This window comes from Microcebus murinus, chromosome 2 (genome assembly GCF_040939455.1).
Source record: "Microcebus murinus isolate Inina chromosome 2, M.murinus_Inina_mat1.0, whole genome shotgun sequence".
NCBI lineage: Eukaryota > Metazoa > Chordata > Mammalia > Primates > Cheirogaleidae > Microcebus > Microcebus murinus.
The window spans coordinates 86,566,053-86,589,507 of record NC_134105.1 but is presented as its reverse complement, the minus strand read 5'-3'; the positions used below and the strand labels follow the sequence as shown (position 1 = coordinate 86,589,507).

The 23,455-nt window shown below is 37.4% G+C and overlaps 1 protein-coding gene across 5 annotated transcripts in view; it reads right to left on the bottom strand.

The window, feature by feature from the left end:
* NTNG1 (netrin G1) overlaps positions 1–23,455 on the bottom strand; it is a 317,947-nt gene that overhangs the window by 146,842 nt on the left and 147,650 nt on the right. For all 5 annotated transcript variants that reach the window (XM_012751581.3, XM_012751583.3, XM_020283438.2 and 2 more), the window contains exon 3: positions 1,815–2,455. In XM_012751581.3, the coding sequence (XP_012607035.1) occupies positions 1,815–2,455 (641 nt within the window). The remainder of the gene's footprint in view (positions 1–1,814; positions 2,456–23,455) is intronic.

Sequence of the window (23,455 nt, the reverse complement as noted above, 5' to 3'; positions counted from 1 at the left end):
GCTGCCCTCTATATCCAGGAACTCACAAGCTCAATATTGAATCAATGCATATTTCTCTCAAAAATATTACTTTGCGGCCGGGCGCGGTGGCTCACGCCTGTAATCCTAGCTCTTGGGAGGCCGAGGCGGGCGGATTGCTCAAGGTCAGGAGTTCAAAACCAGCCTGAGCAAGAGCGAGACCCCGTCTCTACTATAAATAGAAAGAAATTAATTGGCCAACTGATATATATATGAAAAATTAGCTGGGCATGGTGGCACATGCCTGTAGTCCCAGCTACTCGGGAGGCTGAGGCAGAAGGATCACTCAAGCCCAGGAGTTTGAGGTTGCTGTGAGCTAGGCTGACGCCACGGCACTCACTCTAGCCTGGGCAACAAAGCGAGACTCTGTCTCAAAAAAAAAAAAAAAATATTACTTTGCTTTAAAGATATATTCACAATATATTACCTGGGCCTTCATTAAAAGTTTTTAAGAAAGGCTCCATAGATAAAGATTCTTAATATTTCCACAAGGAACATGAAGCCAGAACAAAGCTGAGAGTAGATGATCACTACTTTTCTACAGCTAAGATTCTGAAACCTTTGACCCGTAATGAGGTCAAGCGGCTCTATGTGCCCACTGTGGCCCTTATCTTAATAGCAGTGACTTCTTCCTTCTTTTAGCACATGTAAGTAAGGCAACTCTCTGACAGACCAGAGAATCTCAGCACTTCCCCAGTTTCTGAGGCCTGGCTGCCTAGAGGATGCTGGAAGTGAGTAAGTTCAATAAATCCTGCCCTATCTGTTTATATTTTACGATGACTTAATTAAACCTAAATGACACATAAGATTTATATTCTTATCCTCATATATTTTGATTTAAAGCTACCTTGGCCTTTTCGTGGCATGTTATTGCTTTGCTTGTCTTTCCCTTTTATACCATTTGCTGGATACTCTACTCTTACCTTTAGTTCTATCCACTCATTATCTCATGCTTCCACTCCCATCAGTTGGTTACTTTGGTAACATACCACACTTAAAATGCTGGTTGCAAATCTCTACGTTGGTGGTCCTGCCTGGTTTTTCATTATTCAAATTTTTCGTTTAAATTTCTTCAAAATTCTTAGAAATTTGCTCAATTCTGTCTCAGATATTAATATATTATCAAAACCAAGAAATCCCTGGATGTGACCATATTTGTAATTGGTCAAAATGAAGGGAGCCTGCCTGACTCAGGTCCATATTTTAAATGCTAGTCTATTTTTTTTTTTAATATAACATCCAAACACTTGAAAAGTAGAGCTTGCCCCAATTTAATAAAAGCTTTCTGTTTCCTAAATGCTTTTGGTTCTGAGTTAATAAATTTAAAGAAATATAATTTTCATTTTTGGGATGTTTTTTGTGTAATATAACAAAACATAAATAGATCGTTGTACCATGTTGAAACCTTCTCTTGCATTTGAAAACAATGGCAAGATATAAAGATGTATTTCTTGTTTTTCAGTCCCTTATAGAACAACTGGCTTTGCTTCCTCTGCGTTCACTGTCTCAAAAACTTAAAGGACTTCCTGACCTAGGGACTTCTATTTCTTTTTTTTTTGCTTTATTTAAATTCTGAAGAATCATACCAGGTTCAGTGAGGGCAAATTTGAGGATTACAGATTATCACCTAATACAAAGGGTCTCAAATACCTTCACAGCCTAGTTCTACACTGGTGTTCCTGAGAAAATGTTGCAGGAGAAATTGGCAACTGTCCCGTTACAGCTGTAGGACCAGCACAATGGCATTTTCTTTGGACAAACCCATTCCCATTCAAGGCAGACAGATGTTCTCTTACCTTCCTCGCACCTTTATGTCTGAGATCGCGTAAAAGTAGCGTGCCAAGTGTAGCTCATCTACAAATATTTCCCCAACGGCTGGTCTTAACAGCCTTATCCTCAGGTCTGTGACTGTAAAGAAATCTCTGAGTTTCTTGGTTGTATCCAGCTGTCCGTAGAGGGAGGCCATATTGCGTAGCCGAGGTCCAGCAAAAAACGCGAACCTGTCTTTGATTTCAAAGTGGATTATTTTGCTATTTGTTGTATACCCTGTGGAATACTCTTCTGTGCAAATTATTTCTAAGACCGTATGCTGTGACAAATCCTTCACGGATTTAGGATCCATGTGAAAAGCATCTAAGCAGTCTGTGGCATAGTACTGATAGGGTTGCCATGTTCGTCCATAATCGAGAGACTTCTCCAGGATCATTTGGTCTGGACGCCCCGATTCAAAGGTAATAACTATGTTGTCTGTGAGCTCAATGGTTTTGCTCCAAGACAGAGTGATGTTAACCTGGAGAGGCTTGGGATACTCCTTCCAAGTGGCAGACTGCCAAAATGTGGAGGGATGTCTTCCTTCAAAATCAAACATCAGCTCAGGGGGGTGTGCCAGCTCGGGGGTACTTGCATCACACTCATTATTGCACATGTAGGGGTTGCCCTATGGAAGAAGAACAAAAGAAGGTGCATCAAAACACTGGGTTGACACAAGTCAAGTTTTGCCATATTGTTGCTCAGTAAGAGACTAGAAAAGAAAAAAAAAAAAAACAAAAACCCTGTTTTCAATAATCATTTTTATTTGCCCTAACTAGAGTCTCCTCTTTAATAGCTCAGAAAAAAAAAAAAAAAAGCAATATGGTAATTTTCTTGTCTTGTTTCCTTCCATGTGCTCTAAGAAATGAAAACAGTTTATTTATCCCATATGTGTTAGACCCATAATGTGGTCACAGAAGCACAAAGACACTGAGCAACTGTCTAACAGCTCAATACCTCCACTTCCTTTTAGAAAGATGCTATAGAAAGGCAAAGGAAATTCCTCCTCGCCTCAAGGACATTCCTTAAGAGCACAGTTCTTTAAAAAGTCATGTTTTTTCAAGCAAAGCTTTAGATTTAGCCATGAACATACTTGTGTCCTGTCTGGGAGACAATACCCCCAATACAACGTTCAGCTTCTTTGGCTTTGCCTCAAATCCATCATACTTAACTGGGTCCCTGCTTCATAAAGTCTGGTTTTAAAACATTTACTTTGTTCACCACAAATCATTAAAATGTGGTACCCTGAAGGCTCTGGGGCTTGGTCCAAACATTTGCCATCCTATTAGCTAGAGATAAGAGGGTTGCTCAGGAAAATCTTGGGGCTGGGGGTGTGCTCCAAGTTATCAGGACAAGAAAACCCACCGCTCAATTAGGAGGGTGTTGCACATCAAACCACAGCCACTTGATGCATTTGTTGCTCTGGGCTAGCCCACAGGCTGCTCTCTGTAAACGTTTGTTATTATTATTCTCCCTCTAACAAAGGCTACTTCCTTCATAGCCCATTCAAACTAGAGGCTGGACATAAATCTAGCTATATCCCAAGTTACAACACTGTTTATGCTGCACTAAATGCTCTTAGCTTTCATCAGGAGATTCTATGGCAAATGACAGGCTCCCAGATTTTTGTTTATTTTGTTTTTACGAAAACAAATATCATTTGGAGTCAACTATTCAGGTATTTCTCTTTTATCTTGTACTTGGTAATTATATGCATGGATTGCTAAAAGAATCAACTTTCTGACATTGTCCTTAGGCTTTCTCTTGTAATTACAATTAGATTTTTTTTTTTCTTTTTCATGAACAGTAAGCTTTTCATCATACCTGTAGGATGCATAAGTTAGGTCTGAAATCATGAATTTACACTTTAGATATCGACACTCAGTTACCAGCTGACTACTATGAAATATAAGATGAGCATTGATTGGAGAATTGCTTTGGCCTCCCCAGAGGCAACTTTCTCCTATCTAGTCAGCTAATACTCTCACTCTCTCTTTCCCATTAATGCAACTGAATCCTGAAGCTGGCAACAGGTTTGGGGAACTCAAGCCTAATTGAGACGGGGCAGGCGAAAGGGGAGAAGGTACATTATTTGAGGAACAGAACTGTTTTAAAAATACACTCAAGGAATCAGTGATAATGGAAATGTTTCTGTATTTCTCTCTCAAATTTCAATTCCCTATTCCTGATCCCAGCATCTGTGGCACTATTTATAGTATCCCCTTCAAAATGAGCCAAGGGGGGAAAATAAGTTTCTGTTCCAGGTGGAATAAATCACCAAATTTTATTATTATTTAAACTCTCTTAAGCATACCAGAGAGCCAAATGCAAAGCTCTGCAAACTGGCAAAGGCTTTTTATGGAGGGCTATAAATATTGTGGAATCTGTCAAGATTTATAAATTCTAAATATATGAAAATGCACATTTTACTGGAAGGGGTCAGATTTACACAAATCACACCTTCTTTTGAAATTCACTGAAAAAATATGGTCACTTCAAAATCTGTCAGCATGTAGTCATGTGCACAATCATTAACTGGGATGCTACCATCTTCCTCCTGATAAAGGGTCTTCATCTGAGGTCAGGGGTATGGAAACAAAGAGAATCAACTCTGCAGGATACATCAAAATGAGTTATCAGATGTCCGATTTAGGTCATGTTCAAAGACAGCGTTTGTTCGTTTTCAGCATAGGTAGGTCCACAGAGCTTCTCAGATGGGGCTGGAGAGCTGAGACCACAAGAGGAGGCACATCAGGCTGATTCTGGAAATGAGTCAATACTAACAAACCTATCTTAGAAAACATCCCTGATGAAATTTATCTAAAAGGCACTCAAGTAAAGGGTGTTGGCAAGAGCCACCATTTAGCTAGCATTGTGTGTAAGACACTTTACATATATTATCCTGGGTAATCCCTCTCCTCTTGCCTTTACAGAAGAGGAAATTGAGGCATAGAGAAGTGTTAAGTGACTTGCCCAAGGCCACATAACAAAGTAAGAGGCAGAGCCAGGACCAGCCTGCTGTGCTGCCATGGCCTATTGTATACCCAAGTCAACAGAGTTCCCTATGTTGTAACCCTGTTCTAGAAACCGGATTGGCTAGTAGAAATGTCTAAGATCAAATGTGTTTGGGAAACACAGCCTAATCTTGTCTTCGAGAGCCCTACTGAGCATTACCATAATCTGAGATGCCTTGAAATTAAGAACCTTGCTTAGCTCCATGTAATATCTAGTTTCATAAACCTATTTGACCATGGAATCCCTTTTAGGTTAGTGCCCTGGACTGCATTCTTTGAGATTCTCTGCTTTGTATTACTCTTAAAGTAATAAACATGTAGAGACTGCACAGTACTGCTCAACCCAGTTTTAGTCCTTTAATGAAGTCTTGGCTTCAGAAGGCACATGGTCTGTGTTTTCTGTCCACAGGGGCACCTTTCCCCTGAGGCTCAGCAGGTCAGCCAGCTCAGGGTAAGTGTCTACTTTACATTAAGTTCTTCATTGCTTTGCACAGATCTGGTTCTTTAGAAAAGACAGGAAAGTTTCACACATTCAACAATTATTTATTGGTTATCTACTGCGTTACTATATTTAAGGCACTGGGCTTGGCTTTCATGATACAGCAGTAAACAATTCCAAGTCTTTGCTTTCTGTGTCATCCTATTTGGGGGAGATGCACTAAACACACTAACATATATGTTTTCTAATGTTACATGATGATAACTGCCATGGAGAAAAATGAAACCAATTAAAGGAGGGGATGGAACTGAGGGATAGTGATCTAGTTTTATATTGGGAGGTCAGAGAAAATCTCCCTGATCACATGGCATCTGAGCAGATTAAGAACAATTCCCAGTTTACACTAGAGATGATCATAGGAGGTTGACCAGAATGACAGTTTCATCCTTCATTTGACTCTACTCTCAGTGATATTTTTAGCAACATAACAATTTATATAAATTGATGGATAAAAAAATCATCTCAAATGAGAATCTATACCAAATGACTGTAGATATGCACCCCTCCCAAATCAATTGGACTGTTTTTGTTATTTCCTAGAACTCATGCTTTTTCAGGAGATTAATGATTTGATGACTATTAATGTAACTTACTGAGATATGATAACGTTGAGAAAAAATTAGCAGAGGAAGAAAAAAAACGATTTCTTTCTGGTCCCTGCACTTTAGTTGAGAGGAAAAAAAATAAAAGAACAAAGCTTCAGAAGCTGAAAATCTTACCATTCCCCAAAGAGAAAGCTGGAGGAGAGATTACATGCTAAAATATTTAGTGTAAATATTTCACGTGGGTGTGATCTGTAATACTGTTGTTACAGAGAATTATCAATATGAAAACAATTCCTGTTAAAGGGATTAGATTAATTAAATTTTCAACTGCTTTGGCCCCACCCTAATCCTCTTTAATAACATTAACAATGAAATTTATATAAGAAAAAGCAACTTTTCCCTACTTATGAAATCAAAGAACACTTCTTGCTGCTATATCTAACAAATTCAGGCATCAGCAAGCATAAATAATTACTTTGTGGCCAGCAGGCAGCCTTAAATAGATCTTAATTGAAGTCCTACGAGTAACAGATCCTTAGCTGATTGTCTATGGACAAAGGAGAAAATATTTATGACTATACTGATAACATTTACACCAGTAACAAATGCTTAAATAATTAAACAGATATGCTGCTAAATATTTTTATAACAATTAGAAGAAGATTGTGATGTTTAATTTCATTTAAAAACGTTAATATTTTAGTTCTGGGAGAGCTGAAGTTAGTTATTAATTAGCAATTTGTAGCCCAAATGAAATGTGCTTATTTTTGTTTAGTGTGCTTTCAGAATTTAGAGGGATAAATAAAATTTGAGACATGCTTTTACTGTTTCTATTGGTGGAAGATGTCTTCCTTCTGTCAAGTGACACTTTTAAAAGAACATCATTTCACCAAGTTCTTCTAAGCCCTTCAGAGTTAAAAAAAATAATCATCCTGTATAAGCAGTATTAATGTAACACTTGTGGTTGTTATCATGTTGACTTCGCCCTTCCAAGCTTTACCTGTTGGCAAACTATTGGGAATGAGAGTTGGAAATGAAGGGCATTCTCATGGGAGAATTGCTACTGAACCGTAACTTACATGCCACGCAGGCGTGGACTTATAAGTGGTTGAGAGATGCATTTGGGTTAACATTGAGAGCCTGAAAAACAAAGAGACAGGGCTGCTTAAATCCCATTTGCATCTGGCTCATCCTTGCTCGTTTTATTGGTAAATGACAGTCAAAAAGGACAAAAAGGCCAAAAGCAGCATTCTGGGATGGCACTTACAACCTGCTACTACTGTGACTCTGAAATAAAAACCACGGGGGCTTTGCCAATGCAAGGCCTTTAAAAGGGTGCAGAAATCGGTTGCAGAACCTGCAGTTCATTTCTCCGAGATATGATTGGTGCGCATCGCGCCTTAACCGGTAGGCTGGGGCAGAGTCTTGTGCAGATAGATGGTTTCCCCTTCTCCTTCACTCCATCTCCCTGGGAGCCAACCAAGCACTGCAGTTTTGGGGAAGCTGGTAATTGACTCCTTTGTATCAGAAGTACAATTTTTGGTGGAGGGACTCTCACTCCCAGGCCCTTTTTGGAACTTTCTGGCCACTCCTCCTCGCCTCCAGTTTTTCTGCTCCCAGATTCTTGCTTGGCTACACGCTGGGAAGGCCCCTCTTTTATGACTTTCCTGAAGATACTCAGACTGCTCTGAGGCAGGAGCTGATGTTCATAGGTCGTGCTGAGAGGTACTCCCTTCAGGTCTGATAGCTTTGTTACTGGCATTGAGGGAAAGCAGAGACAAGTCAGAAGCAGAGATAAGTATAATCCAATGTAGTGGACCTATATTATATAGTCCACTATATTATAGTGGACCTACAGTGGACCAATATATCAGTACCACCAATAGTGACATATTGACAAGCCTAGATGACCACACTTATAGAGACAGACTATCTTTCTTGTGGAAAGATCCACAAGGCATATTGTTTCTGCTTGCCCTGGTCCTCAGGACGTAAAGGGCAGTGATCTCTACAAATGGCGGTGCAATCTCATTTTGTAAGCTGCTTTGTTAATTGGTGTGTTGGGTACCTGGCATGTTAGGGTATACATACAGGAACGACATACAGTAGTCCCCCCTTGGTTTATGTCTCAAGTCCCCGGTGGATGCCTGAAAGTGAGGATAGCACCAAACCCGATTGCTGTCAATTAGAACATGTTTCTGTTCGTGTCTTCCACCCTCAAATTGAATGGCTTTTCCATCTTAACTTATCACACACTGTGGCCATAACTTTTACAGTTTTGAGGAGTGACAGCAAAACCAGCACACATTTCTTTTTCCTTGTTCACAATTTCGTGGACTGAAGATTCATTCTTACCATAGATATTAGCAACTTCACCATGGGATTTTTTTTCCTTCCTTATTAAGTTGAGAATGTTCACCTTTTCACTTAAAGGGAGCACTTTAAGGCTTCTCTTTGGCATATCTGAATTGCCAGATTCACTGCGCTTGCACTCTGGGGCCATTATTAAGTAAAATAAAGGTTACTTGAGCACAACTCTGTGATACCTATGACTGTAGATCTGATAACTGAGATGGCTACGGTGTGACTAACAGACTAAGTCGCTAACGGGCAGGTAGCACAGACAGCGTGGATACGGTGGACAAAAGGATGGTTCACGTCCCAGGTGGGACAGGGCAGATGGCGTGAGATTTTATCACGCTACTCAGAGTGGTGCACAATTTAAAACGCATGAATCATTTATTTCTGGCACTTTTTATTTAATATTTTCAGACTGTGGGTAACTGAAACTTCAGAAACAAAACTATAGATAAGGGGGCACTACTATACCCTAAATATAATACTATGGGACTGTCCCAACATTAGATATTCTGAAACTGTCATGACAGAAGCACCTATGGATTTGTCAGAGTACGAGCCCCAAATTTTAGTTTGGAAAACATGGCCACCCTAACAATAGTAGAGGATGAAGAGTTTTGTTTTTATAACTCCAGAGTTAAACACTGACTGCTCCATTTTCTAATGGAACTCTTTGTTCATCAAAAAGCTTCCTCCCTGGCATAGACACAGGCTTAAGGCCTGATTGAAGTTGTATCTTGCTTCAATCTGCTCCCTGACAATACTAACACCTTGTGGACTTTTTTACTCAGGAATAAAGACAGGAGGGCTTAACCTTTCTGCAACAACGACACTGGAAGCCATACCACAGATTATGGGCCATAATAGACACCTGTGTAAATCCCCACAGAGGATTATGGTTAGGATTTTCAAACTGGCGTAGGCTGAAGGGGTCAAGAAGACCAAGCTTCTAAGAAGGAGCCAAATGTATTCTCAAGTCACAAGCCACAAAGATGGACTCCAATACAGCTATCTAAATCATTACTTTGCATGTACTGGAGAAGAAATAAATAGTAACAGAATCACGTAGAGCTGAAAGTGAACATCTACAGAAAAGTATTGGACTAATGTGACATTGTTGTAAATGATAGGGAAATTGTTCTTTAAAAATTATTTTCTTTTGAAAAAAATCACTTACAAATGTTTGATACAGTATTTTGCCTTGTAGATAGTCTTGACATAGACCAGAACACAGATACTAAAATGTGAATTACACAAAACTGAAGTGGGCCGTCAGCACTTAAGTTAAAGCAAGGTGAGGGAAACAAGGAGAGTTAAAAATATCACAGAGGTGGGACTATTTTGAGTCCTGCCACCATCAGGTATCATGAGAGATAGTTTGAGCATTCTGAATCCTGAAAGCTGTGACTTGATGTTCAAAAACTGGTTCTTTCTTCTTTCACATGAGTATGCAAGTCCAAGACCTGTTTGAGGTCCACTTGCTGAAGGCCACAGGTTTCAAGAGATTATGGGAAGACCATCAGCATCCTCTGCTGAAGTGATCTCTTGATTATGAGAGACAGGAAGAGAACTTTCTACAATAGAACTTCCAAAAGCAATTGGCTTCTGGTGGGTCTATATTAATCTCTCATATTTCTTAATTCTTTCAAACTCCTCTCTTCCAAATTCATTAGCTATTTATTGGGAAACCCACTATATTAAAAACATTGTGAAAAACACAGAAATGATAGAAGACGCTTGCAATTTCGTGTGGAGATTAGATATATACAGGTAACAATCACGTGTTTCACAAATGGGTTACTCATGTTCCTAAAGAGAGTATTATATGTCTTTAAGGGGAAATAGAGTCACCAACACCACAGTGTAATTTCCTGGAGTGTCCATTTCACCCCTTGGTACAAAAGTAAATGTACTTTTGTATTAAAAAGAGAAAGACAAAATGCAAAAACAATTTGCAAGCACTTTTAGGAAAAAAAAACCCCACAAAGACATTTCATGTTTGGGGAAGATTTAGAGGTATGTGTCAAAACACACTGAGGAGTCTGAGAGGCTTGGGAATAATTTATTCCATTCCCCCACCCTCCTGCATGTGATACTTCATTCAAACCACCATGGAACATTTGCAGCAAAACTAGTCTTATCAAGACTGAGAATTGTGAGTTTAACCATCCCAGCATTAAATTCCTAGTCGAAAAATATTTGCTGCACTCCACCCCATGGCAATCCAGGTGGTGTTCTCCATTCTCGTATATTTAGTACTTCCAAGTACAAGACAGCATGTGGAACACTAATGCTTTTTTAGAAATACAATTTATTCTCATGGTAAAAGAATCCAGTGTGCCGGAATCGCCAGAGGCATAATTGCAATATTGTTTCCTAGGCCCTAGCCTCAGAAATGCTAATTTTCTGGCTAGGATAGGCACAGAGACTGGTATTTTCAAACAAGTACTTTAACCTTGGGTATTAGGGAAACGCTTGTTTATTAACAATATGTTTATTTTGGTGGCTTTCCTGAAAAAGACTCATCCTTTATCTCCAGCTCCCAAGATAGCTTTTTAGAACCTGAAGGAGTACTTCATCTAAACTTCTATTGTTTACTCACTCACTCGTTCATTCATTCATTCATTCATTGAATAAATAGTTAATAGATGTATATGTCAGACGCTGTGCTGGATACTGGGTGCAGTGTGGTAAATAAAACAACACAGTCCCTACCTAAACCAACCTTACAGTTTAGTCGGAGAAGCAGCCCCTTAAAGTAAACGATTGTATAATCACATTTGAAGATAAACTGTGAAGGGAAATAACATAGTTCTATGAAAGAAAATAGTAGGGAAGAAACTTTAATTAGGTGATAGGGGAAGAACTTTTTCAGGAGGTAACATTTAAATTGCGGGGACCCAGCACGGTGGCTCATGCCTGTAATCCTAGCACTCAGAGAGGCCGAGATGGAGGATAGCTCAAGGTCAGGAGTTCGAGACTAGCCTGAGCAAGACCGAGACCCTGTCTCTACTAAAAATAGAAAGAAATTAGCTGGACAACTAAAAATATATAGATAAAATTAGCCGGGCATGGCTGTAGTCCCAGCTACTCAGGAGACTGAGGCAGAAAGATTGCTTGAGCCCAGGAGTTTGAGGTTGCTGTGAGCTAGGCTGATGCCATGACACCCTAGCCCGGACAACAGAGTGAGATTCTGTCTCAAAATAAATAAATAAATAAATAAATAAATAAATAAAATTGTGACCTGGAAAGTAAGAAAGAATAAACCTTGGGACTCAAGGCTGGGAGGGAGATCATTGAAGACAAAGGGATTAGCAAACGCCAGGCTGGAAGTCGTGAAAGAACTTGGGGTTTTACAGGAACTATCACTTCATGTCAGTTACCTTTTTCTCTCTCCCTTCCTTTTCCTTCCTCAATAATTCAGTCCATAATTGTGTCCATTCCAGGAAGTGACACAAAGCGATTGTTCCTGGAATGTCATAAGCGAGAAGGCAGCAGAGGGGATGAGGCTGGGGAAGTAGGCAGGGAGGACATCATGCATGAGCCTGGAGGCCAGACAAAGGCTCTGGATGTTCCTCTAAGTGGAATGGAAAGAACTGGATGGGTTCTTTCTGCCATGCGCATAATGATCACAAGGCTAGGAGCAGAAGCAGCAGTCAGTGAAGCTTCACTAGAGTGGCTGAGAGACACAACCATGGCTTGACCCAGGGTGGAAGTGGACAGAAGCGGATGGACGGAAGGTACATTTTAAAGAAGAATCAATAGAGCTTTATGCATCTGCTTAATATTTATGGCAGGACTAGATATGAGGTGGGGATGAGCAACAGGAAGTGATGAAGAGCAACTCTTCAGGTTTCTAGCAGGACCAAGTAGGTATTTGTTGGTACTTTTCACAGAGAGGTGGGAGACCAGATGTGGAGTTGTAAGGACCATAGGAATTCAAGGTTGGAAATGTTAACTTTGGTATTTTTTACGCAACATAGAATAGAGTTAAGCTTATGGTGTGTCTGACACTGTTCTAAATGCTTTACCCATATTAGCACCTTTAATCTTCATAACAACACCATCAGGCAGATATTATTATTTGCCTTATTTTACAGATAAAACAGTTGAAGTAAAAATCATTTAAATAACTTACTCAGAGTTACATAGCTAGTAAGTCTCAAAGTCAGGATACAAGTCCAGGCAATCAGTCAACAGAGTGGATGTTCTCGAAGACTATGCTATACTGCCTCTCTCTCTATTGAGATTTTCCGGTCAATATGTGTCTGGATCTCAGAGGAGGGGCCAGGATGGAGATTTTAAGCTTATGAGGCATAATCTTACAGAGTATTTAAAAGTGAGAATGGAGGAGAAAAATGTGGGGGAAAGTGCAGGGATAAAAGGACAAAGACCGAGAACGGTGTCCCGTGTTAACTCATACAGGTAGCCAATACTCATTCATTTACTAGGCCCAGTGATGTTAATTACCACTGCCTGGCATACTAGCTGTTAAATAGTTGAGTATCTCATTTCTTTAAAAGTAGATTTGGATGGGAGGATTTTAGATATCATAAGAAGTTAAAATAAGGAAAAAGGTTGATTTTTAATAAAGATGATTTTTTTTTTTTTTTCATTTTGGTTTCTGGAGAAAACAAACTCTCCAGTGGACCACTCCTTTATGATAAGAAGGAACAGAATGCCTGTGTGGGAAAACAAAGAGCTTTCAGAGATAACAGATAAACTGTGCTCAAATGTCATTATCAATTTTCTGGACTAGTGCATTTAAGACTATGAGAGAAGGAGTAGATGCCACTTAGAAGAATTCTAAGAGAGTCTACATTATCACTGAAGGCCCATTTACAGTAAAGAGAAGGATGGGTCCAAGAAAATGCAGGAAGGATTAACATAGGGATGAAGCCTTCACAACCACTAGTTTTCCTAACACTGTTTCATTATTTTTTACCTTTCCACAAACTGTTCCCCTTCACTTTTCTTTGCCTGTTCTCTTTCCTATTTTAGATCTTTAAAGCCCAGATTCATCTATGGTCTCATCCTTTGGTCTTTTCTAAATACATGAAGTCCCTCCTTGAGTAAATTCACATTTACAGCTTCAACTATCACTTATACTTTTAAGGCTCTAAAATTCTGTCTATGGCTCTGATTTCCCATGTGAACTTCAGACCCATCTATTCAACTACTTATTAGACATCATCTAAATGACTCACAAGCATCTCAAACTCAACATATTGAAAAGTTAACTTTTTCTCTCTCCCTTCCTTTTTCTTCCTGAATAATTCAGTCCAAAAACTCTTACGTGGGTCTGAGCAAAGCAGGTATCACTCCTGTAATATTCCTATGAAAGATGCATAATCTGAATACAATTATGAGGAAATACCAGAGAATTCAAATTGAGGAGTATTTTACAAAACAACTGCTCTGCAATATCTAAGTGTATCAAAAAAGATGGAGGAACAGTTCCAGATTGATGGACACTAAAGAGATCTGACAACTAATGCCACCCAAACTAGATAATTTTGCTGTAAAAGACATTAATGAAACAACTGGTAAAAATGGAATGGGATCTGAGGATTATATGGTTGTAAAGTATTCATGTTAATTTTCTGATTTTAGTGGTCAAACTGTAATTATGAATGAGAATGTCCTTATTTGTAGGAGGTATTAAAGTGTTAGCAGGTTATGGGGCATCAAGTCAAAAACTTATAGTCAAATGGTTCAGGAATAAAATGTTTATATTGTATATGCAATTTTTCTATAATTTTGAGATTTTTAAAAACATAACTAAAAATCCTCATATTAAAAAAGGTATATTTGTTATCACATTTCCACCAAGCAGTAATATATACTATGTATAAACTGGCATATAAACTTCAGCATAAGAAATACCTGGTGAATACTGTTCCCATTGGTCAGCAATTCTGGTTCAATAAATTGAGTTGGCCCCAGGAACCTGTATCTAACAAGCACCCTAGATCATTTGGATGCAAGTAACTTCCGGCACACTTTAATTAACACTAATGTATTGTTAACTGTTAAGAACCAGGCTCTGTATTTCTGTAACAGTTCCTTTGCAATTTTATTTATTTATTAATTTATTTTCTTATTTTGATTTTGAATATTTGATTTTTTTTTTTAATGAACACATACTGTGGACACTTTGGACCACTTATCAATTAACAGCTTTTGAGTACATTAATATTTAAAAGCTATATATTTTCTGATTTTGAAATTTATGCTCCGCATAGAAAATTTATTTATTTCTTATTTTGGAATATCGCGGGGGTGCAAATGCTTTGGTCACATGGATTGCCTTTGCACTGCCCAAGTCAGGGTTGCAGGTGTGTCCATGCCCCAGACAGTGAATTTACCCATTCCCTCTTCCCAGAAAATTTGAAAAGATCAAAAAGTATAACCACCAAAATGTATTACAACCTATAACACTGAATATAAAGTACTGTTCACTTCTTGATGTAAAAAAAAAAAAAAGAACCAGGGATCTGGGTAATATCTGTCTACGTTTGAATTTCACTTAGCTATTGTGTAATTGTTGAATAGTTACTTCACTTTTTGAGCCTTGCTTTCTTCATCTTAAAATTAAATAATAATATTTACTTCATGATGTTTATTTGAGATAAAATTACACAATGCATGTTAAGTGGTTAGCATCTCGTTGGCCTGTAGTAAGTACTGAATAATTAGTAGTTAGCATTAAACATGCTGTTCCACCTGTGTTTCTTAACTCTGAGAATGATACCACATTCTTCCATTTTACAAACAGAAAACCTGAGAGTCATCTTATGTTCTTTATTCTTCCTCAATATGCTTCTCAAGCAAGTTCTATAGATGCAATATATTGCCACAGCTTCTTTCATATTGTTATTGCCTTCTTCAGTTTTTTAAAAAATATTTTTCACCCAAATTACTGTTTTTGTTTGTTTGTTTTAGCATATTATGGGGGTACAAGTGTTTAAGTTACATATATTGCCCATGCCCCCCCCAATTACTGTTAATAGGCTCAAAATTATCTCCCTCCATTTAGTATTGCCATCTTCTAATCTATTTTCTGCATAGCTGCTAAAGTGGTTGTTCTAAAATCCAAGCTTTGGCTGTATCATGTCCCCTCTTAAAGCTAATTAGTGGATTTCTCATTACCTTCAAGAGTACAATTCAGCTTCCTTAGCATAGCATGTATTATATAAGACCCTTCAAGGTATGGCCTCTGCAAGCTTCTGAATGTACCTTTCACTTTTTCACTCATGCCTGGTGTTGACAACTAATGAGTCAGTCATACCAACCCATGAGCATGTACGTATGCACCAAATAGAGGACCATATGCACTGTCATGCAACTCATCATATTAAATTGCAATTATTTTTATTTCTCCCCCAATAGAATTCTATGAGACAAAGAAATTGATATATGTTAAGTGTGATTTTTTTTTCTGATTTAAAGAAAATGAGAAAAGCAGAAAGACAAGAAGGCAGGAAGGATAACATAAATTAGGAAAGTTTGGAAGTATGGGATGAGATAAAAGAGATTCATTCATAGGTTTGTGATTGAGAATCAATGAGATAATAAAGCTTAATAACTATTTCAGTAAGTTGTAGATGGAATTTGTAAGATGTAATACATAATGCAAAAAAAGCCCAACTTCAAGTGCAGAGGGCCTGTGTGAGTGATTGATATAGTTAACTGGGGTTTCTGGTGAAGTTGGAGGACAAAGACAAATACCATGAGCTACAATTATGTCCCAGTCCTTTCTTGGTGTTCATTTTATCTTCATTTTTCTCCATCAGCCCAAGCAGTATTTCTCCTAGTGGCTTTGGAGCTGAACATCTTTTACCTAATCCCATCTTGTCTTACTTATCTAACCCACAGCATCCTTCTGAGTTCTCAGGAGAAGCTGAACACTAAGAATTTGGTTTGTTCTTGAGCAATTGTGGGAAACTAAACAGAAATGGATGGAAGAAGCAGTGAATGGGGTGGGTGTAATTTTACAATGCGTAGGCATGGAGGTGCCTTAATGGGCCCCTTAGTGGGGCCTTGGTCTTACATTTTTTGAGAAAAATGGAAACTGTAAGGGGGAAATGGGATTAAACATATTCTGCTGGAGAAGAGGGAAGTGGTTTTTGTTTATTGTGCCACAGCTTAAGTGGCTAATTACAGAGATCCTAAAAATTCTACCTCAGTCCAGAAGTTGATTCACGAGCTAAGGAAAGTTACCCCTCAGGGACACTCAATTTCACAAGCTGCTTCTCAGGACTTGTATGTAAGTTTGTATTGGTAGTTCTGTCTTTCTCTTTTTAAAAGAAGTTCCCCAGAACTGTACATGCAACAGGTTCATAAAACCTTGTCTTGTCATTATTTGGGACACAGGTAGTGTATTTCAAGGCCCACTAAAATAAAACAACTCTTCCTTCTTTTTTCCTATTCCTTCTTTTCAATTGATTTCATTGCTTATTTTTCCCCTTTAGATGTACTATTCTCAGTATTTCCAATTTTTTTTTCAGATATAAATGGGATGCTTTAATACATTTGACAAGTTGAATCTAAAGCTCGTATGTAAAAGAATAGACAAGATAATTTTGATTTGGCATACCAAATATCGAAACATAATGCAAAACTTCAGTAACTAAAACATCATGGCACTGGCAAAGTCAATGCATGAGAAACAGATACAGGTGTTTGGGGGAATTGAGAATTGCAATATTTTCCCTAAATCATATTTTCAAAATTGTACTTGCTCAAGTTCATACCTGATATATAATATACCAATATTTCATTAAAATATGAATATATTTTATTCAGATCAACAGACACATAAATTTCTTGGTACATTATTAACAATAAACATAATCTTCACTTATTTGTAAAGGTGAAATGGCTGTTAGTCTACCAGAGCCATCATCATGAACCAAAGTAAATTAAATAACAAAAAACTTTTCAGCAGTTACCGTATGCCAAGCATTATGCCAGATGTTATAGGTTAGGTCAAAATAAGGTTGATTCTTCCTTATCAGCTACAGTGTAATAATAGCAAGACAAGATTGAGAAAGATGTATCATTTTGAAAATAAGAAAATGTAGTATAAAGGGCCACTGTAGGTAGGCTATATAAAAATGAAATGGCAGTTAGTAATATTCTAATTTGCAGACAATACATGCAGAAATCTATTGTTAAAGAGATATATAAATGTGAGAAAGTCATTATAAAATATTTACAGGAGACAGAATCTTGGTGTTGAAAAATGTTTCAGATTTGCATAGGTGAAGGAAATCCATTCTCTTTTTGCAGTGGAGAAGGGAACACCCTTTATGGTTAGGCATTGTGAAAGGGGCTTTATGTTTGTCATTTCATTTGATCTTCACAATTCCCTTGGAGGCTGGTATTTTCCTAGGTTTACAGATGAAGAAACTGAGGTTCAAAATGTCATGGAATCTATTCAAAATAAATCATAGAAGTCTATTTGTAAAGATGAAAAAGAAATCTGTTTTTTGGGAGGCCAGGGGATGGGCTGTGAGATAATGGGAAATAAGTCAGAAAATATAACAAGAAGTTGATTTTACAGAGCATTGAAATCTGGGAAGAAATGTTTGGGTTTCATTAATCAGAGAAATAAAAGCCATTTACTGGCTTTTATAGCAGACATCTCATATATGGTTGGCTGCCACCTTCTTTTTCTGTTGTTGTTTACTTGTTTATACACCTATTTATTTTTATTTCAAAATACTATGGGCGTACAAATATTTTTGGTTACATGGATCACTTTTGTTATGTTTACTCTAAAATAATAATAAAAAAGAGTCCACAAGATCAGAACTAATTTTTTTCCCTTTTTTTTCTATTGCTTTTTTTTGGACATGGGCTCTTGCCCAGGCTGGAGTGCAGTAGCATGATCACAGCTCACTGCAGGCTCTAACTTCTGGGCTCAAGGTCAGAACTGATTTCATACTGTTATTAAGATCTATATCCCAATTACCCTAATTTGATCCTTACACATTGTATACACATACCAAAATATCACAAGTACTCCCAAATATGCATAAATATTATATATCAAATAAAAAAGTTAAATAGTTAAAAAATACATGAAAAAAGAGATATTACAACAGATTCCACAGAAATATAAAATATCATCTGTGAATACTGTGAAAATCTCTATGCACATAAACTCGAAAAGGTAGAGGAAATCAATAAATTCCTGGAAACACACAATCTCCCAGGACTCAGTCAGGAAGGAACGGAATTCCTGAACAGACCAATAATAAGCAAAAGATTGAAGCCATAATAAAAAAAGCTTCCAACAATAAAAAGCCCTGGATCAGATGGATTCACAGCTGAATTTTACCAGACCTACAAAGAAGAGCTGGTACCCATACTGCAGAAATTATTCCATCACATTGAGAAGGAGGGAATCTTCCCTAACTCATTCTAAGAAGCCTCTATCACCTTGATATTGAAGCCAGGAGAGGTCACATCAAAAAATGAAAACTACAGATCAATATCCCTTATGAATATAGATGCAAAAATCCTCAAGAAAATACTAGCAATCTGAATTCAACAACACATCAAAAACATAATCCACCATGACTAAGGGGACTTCATTCTAGGCATGCAAAGATGGTTCAACATTATGTAAATCAATCAATGTGACTCACCACATAAACAGAAGCAAAACCAAAGACCACATGATCATCTCAATAGATACAGAAAAAGCATTCAACAAAATTCAGCACCCTTTCATGGTAAAAAACCCTCAACAAATCTAGGCATAGAAGGAATATCTCTCAAAATTATAAAAGCCATTTATGATAAACCCACAGCCAACATAATATTGAATGGGAAAAAGTTGAAAGCACTCCTACTAAGAACTGGAACAAGACAAGGATGCCCACTGCCACACTTCTATTTGACATAGTGCTAGAAGTCCTAGCTAGAGCAATCAGCAAGAGAAAGAAATGAAGAGTATCCAAATTGGGACAGAGGAGATTAAACTATTGCTTTTTGCTGATGATATGATCTTATATCTATATCTAGAAAACCTCAAAGACTTCACTAAGAGTCTCCTGGAATGGATAAACAAATTCAGCAAAGTCTCAGGCTACAAAATCAATGTACACAAATTAGTAGCATTTCTATATACCAATAACAGTCAATCTGACAGTCAAATCAAAGACTCAATACCATTCACAATAGCCACAAAGAAAATAAAATACCTAGGAATATACTTAGCCAAAGTGGTGAAAGATGTCTACAAAGAGAACTGCAAAACACTGAAGAAAGAAATCGCAGATGACACAAATGGAAAAACATATCATGCTCATGGATCGGTAAAATCAACATTGTTAAAATGTCCATACTACCCAAAGTGATTTACAGATTTAATGCAATCCCCATCAAAATGGTTAGCCTTCTTCATTAGTTTTTAGATTCCTTTCTAGAGAGAACAAACGGTTCAAGTTCAGTTCAATATTAGTAGTCATGTCAATCACATCACAAAGAATCAAAAGCAAAATTCAGTCAGAATTCTAGGAATGGGCATGCTAAGAATCCCAGGCATACCTTCATTTTTGTATCCTTTACAATTGCTGGCACACACTAGGTAGTTGATAAACAAGGAGCAAACTAATGAATGCAAACAAACTATTTCATAATTAACTTTTCTGTTTAACAAAATGTAAAAATTCTCAAAAATTGAAGAAGCAATTGTATGTCTTCAAATTCAATTCTGTATCTGCTGCCTGCATCACTTCTGGAATGTCAAAGATGAAACATGGTCTTTGACTTTTGCCTTTATTTAGAGAGATATTACCAATTCTAAAATATTAGTTTACTTACAAATCAAGAGATTTCACTATGGAGCCAGAAAGGGTCTAAAATTGTCTTAGAACTGGTTACTCCATTTCCACTGAAGTCTAGGGCAAGGACCAGAAATATGCTTAGAAATAGTTGAATGTCATGATAACTATAGTGCAGGATAAAATAAAAGGAGGATAGTTTGGAGTAACCAAAGCCAGCTAAGAGTTTGCTTTAATTATTAATATCTAGTTGTGAGAACAAGGGACTGGTTAATGGCAAGATTATGGGAGATTCAGCGGGAATTAGATTCAGTAGAAGTAGAGAACAAAGGAAAAGAAAGAATCAATGATAACACCAAGGTGTAATGCCTGTAAAATAGTGAAAATTGTGGTGATAAGTTTTCTATTTTTAACTACTATAAGATTGGGACTGTTTAATTAACCCATCCAGCAGTTCCATTTGTGCAAATGTCAGCTTGGTATCCAAGGTAATTCAAAATCAAGAAAATGCCACTGAGGTTCAATTCATAATACACTACAAAACATTTTAAAGTTCTCCATCCTTATTTCTATCCAAGTATCTGACATACATAATCACTGATCCCAAATCTTTCCTACCTTACCCCAAGCTCCCATGAACACAGTCCCCAACTCAGCTTGCACAGGCTTCCTCATCTCTCTTGGTTTCTTCCTTTTCCCCTTTATATCTTCCTTTAGTCACTCTCTATTTCATTACAAATCCAGCTAGTCCCTTTGGTTTCTTCAAGTATTCTCCTTTCACATTACTCTAGTTTATAAAATAAAGGCCCAAGAGCTTAGAGGGCAAAACAGAACTCTCAGGAGCCAGTGCAGGAAGTTGTGAATATTCTTAAGGAGCTAAGTGGGCTCAGCCATATTTTTTAGAGGTGGGAATTGCAACCCAAGGAAGGTTAGAGGTGGGAGGTTTAGGTTAGAGGTGGGAATTGCAACCCAAGGAAGGAGCAAGGTATGTTGCCCTCCCCAAAGCAGTTACTAGAGAGAAGAGCAAGGACAAATGCCAAGTAGAAAAAAAGTTGAGTGGAACTGTGAACATAACTAAGTGTTACAAGGCTGACAGAAAGCAGGAAAAACAGGAGAAATAAGTTAAACATAAGCCTCGTGAGGTGGAAACGAGTCATGCATGGGGCATTAGTGCTGGATCAAGATGGAGTCATCATTTTCAACCCTGGACAATGGGAATAAATAGTCATTCTATCAAGAAGTATCAGTCTCTCCTATAGTGAATGATAGCACAGAACTGTTTCTCAGGGTTTGCATCCCAGGCTCAAGTGAATTCTTTGTGCCTCAGTTTTCTCATCTATGTAATAGGAATAACAATCTTAAGCATTTCATAGACCTCAACAAATGTCAGGAATTACTATTATCACCACCACCATCATCATCATCATTGTCATCATCATTACTGTCATTGTTATTCTTATCTATGACCTTTTCAACCTGTCGTCTTATAAAATCCTCCTTTTCAGGGTGCCACCTAATAGTTTGGCACTCAGTTCTTCAAAGTGGGATAGCAAAATGGAAGCATGAAAGGTAATCTCTTCAAAGAATAAGATAGAATAAGTCAATCTTTGGGGGATCCAAATGAAATTTTCATTATTTATGGTGTAACTGTATAGGTCTCAAGTTGCTCCTTGTGGACAAACATAAAAACATTCCCCAAATGGCTTGGATTACACATCACACCTATCTCTCAGTATCAAACCTGTTGCAGCAGCTCTGACCAATCTAGAAAAAAACACCAAAAAACAAAAAACACAAGCCTCCCACCTTGCCAGCCAACTCAGAATTCAGTGTAATTAAAATCAAGGTGGGAAAAGGTCAAACCTCAGATTGAATCCGCATTCCTGAATTTATGAATAGAATGAGTTTGGAGAAATTATCTAACTTTTCTGAGCCTCTGCTTGCTCAGGTATACAATGGAGACTGTACCTCTCTCCCAAGCGAAGAGTAAAGTAGCTAATATGCTAACAAACAAACAAAAAGAAAAACTAAACCACTTACAGAAACTGAGATACAGTTGGCAATATAGATTCATTTTTTTCCATTTTCATTCTTTCATCCTGTTAACAGTTCAGACCTGTGTCGTTCAATATAGTACTCATGAGACACATGTGGTTACTAAGGGCTTGAAATGTGGCTGGTTCAAAATGAGATGTGATATAAGTATAGATTACACATTAGATTTCAAAGACGTAGTACAAAATTCAAAGAATGTAAAAAATATTTAATTACCAACTTTGTATTAATAGATGTTGAGATGATAATATTTTGAATAGATTAAGTTAAACTAAACATTGTTAAAATTATTTTTACCTGTTTCTTTTTACCTTTGTTAAATTTTAAATTACTTATATGGATACATTATATTTCTATCGGACAGCGCTAGTTTAAGCAATCAACCTGATGTGAATAAAGAACGCTTTCTACTCAAAGCCTAGAGTGAAGTGACCTTTACCAATGGTACCAACAGGTACTTGGGTGTTTGGCTTGGGTAGGAGTGCAGAAGTTCACTGGCAAAATAAATAAATAAATAAAATAATAAAAAACAACCTGAGTATGGAAGGCATGGAAAACATGGCCTAATCAGCTGATGAAAACAGAGCCTAAAATGAAAAACAGAGTGATACGGAGTCTTCTAAAAATTTTCTGAGCCTTCTTTTTTTTCAGTGTTAGGAATGACAAAGAGATATCAGCTACAGGACCAAAAACTTCTTCAAAAATTACATGAAAAATAATATCAATTGGATACCTAAGAATCAAGCTGCAACAAGGATGCATTTATGTGTTTCCAGAAAAATAATTAGAAAATTTTCAACCCTAATCATAACAAGTTTTTCTAGAATTTAGGAGTAGAGGATGGAGTTACTTTTTCTGGAAGTGCATCTTCTGGACTCACCATGTAGGGGCTTGATCAGCTCCCCTAGAGGAAGGAAGAGTTTATGTATTTGACAATAAATGTGAAAATACTAAATTCAGTTAGAGCTGATTTTATTGGCAGCTTACAACCTATACTTGAGTTACTATATATAATTTAGGTCACTCTAGATAGTTGAATGTGTGTATACAAGGAGAGAAATAAAAATTTAATCTGACCTCCAAAAAAATGAAAAGGCAATTCATATCCTAGAGTAAAGAAAAAAATTCTTTCAAAATGCCAGAAGGAAAAAAAAAGAAAGAAAGAGAGAGACAGTATGTGATCAATAGTGCCAGATACTCAAGAGAAGATAAGGAGTAAGAAAAATCTTTTGATTTGTCTTGAAAGCAGTTGTCAATGACCTTGGAAATACTTGTTATAACAGGGTGTTGAGGCAGAAGCCATTTTGCTAGAGAATGGTGCAATGATGTTTTTATGAAAGGTGGCAGGTGTTCACAGCA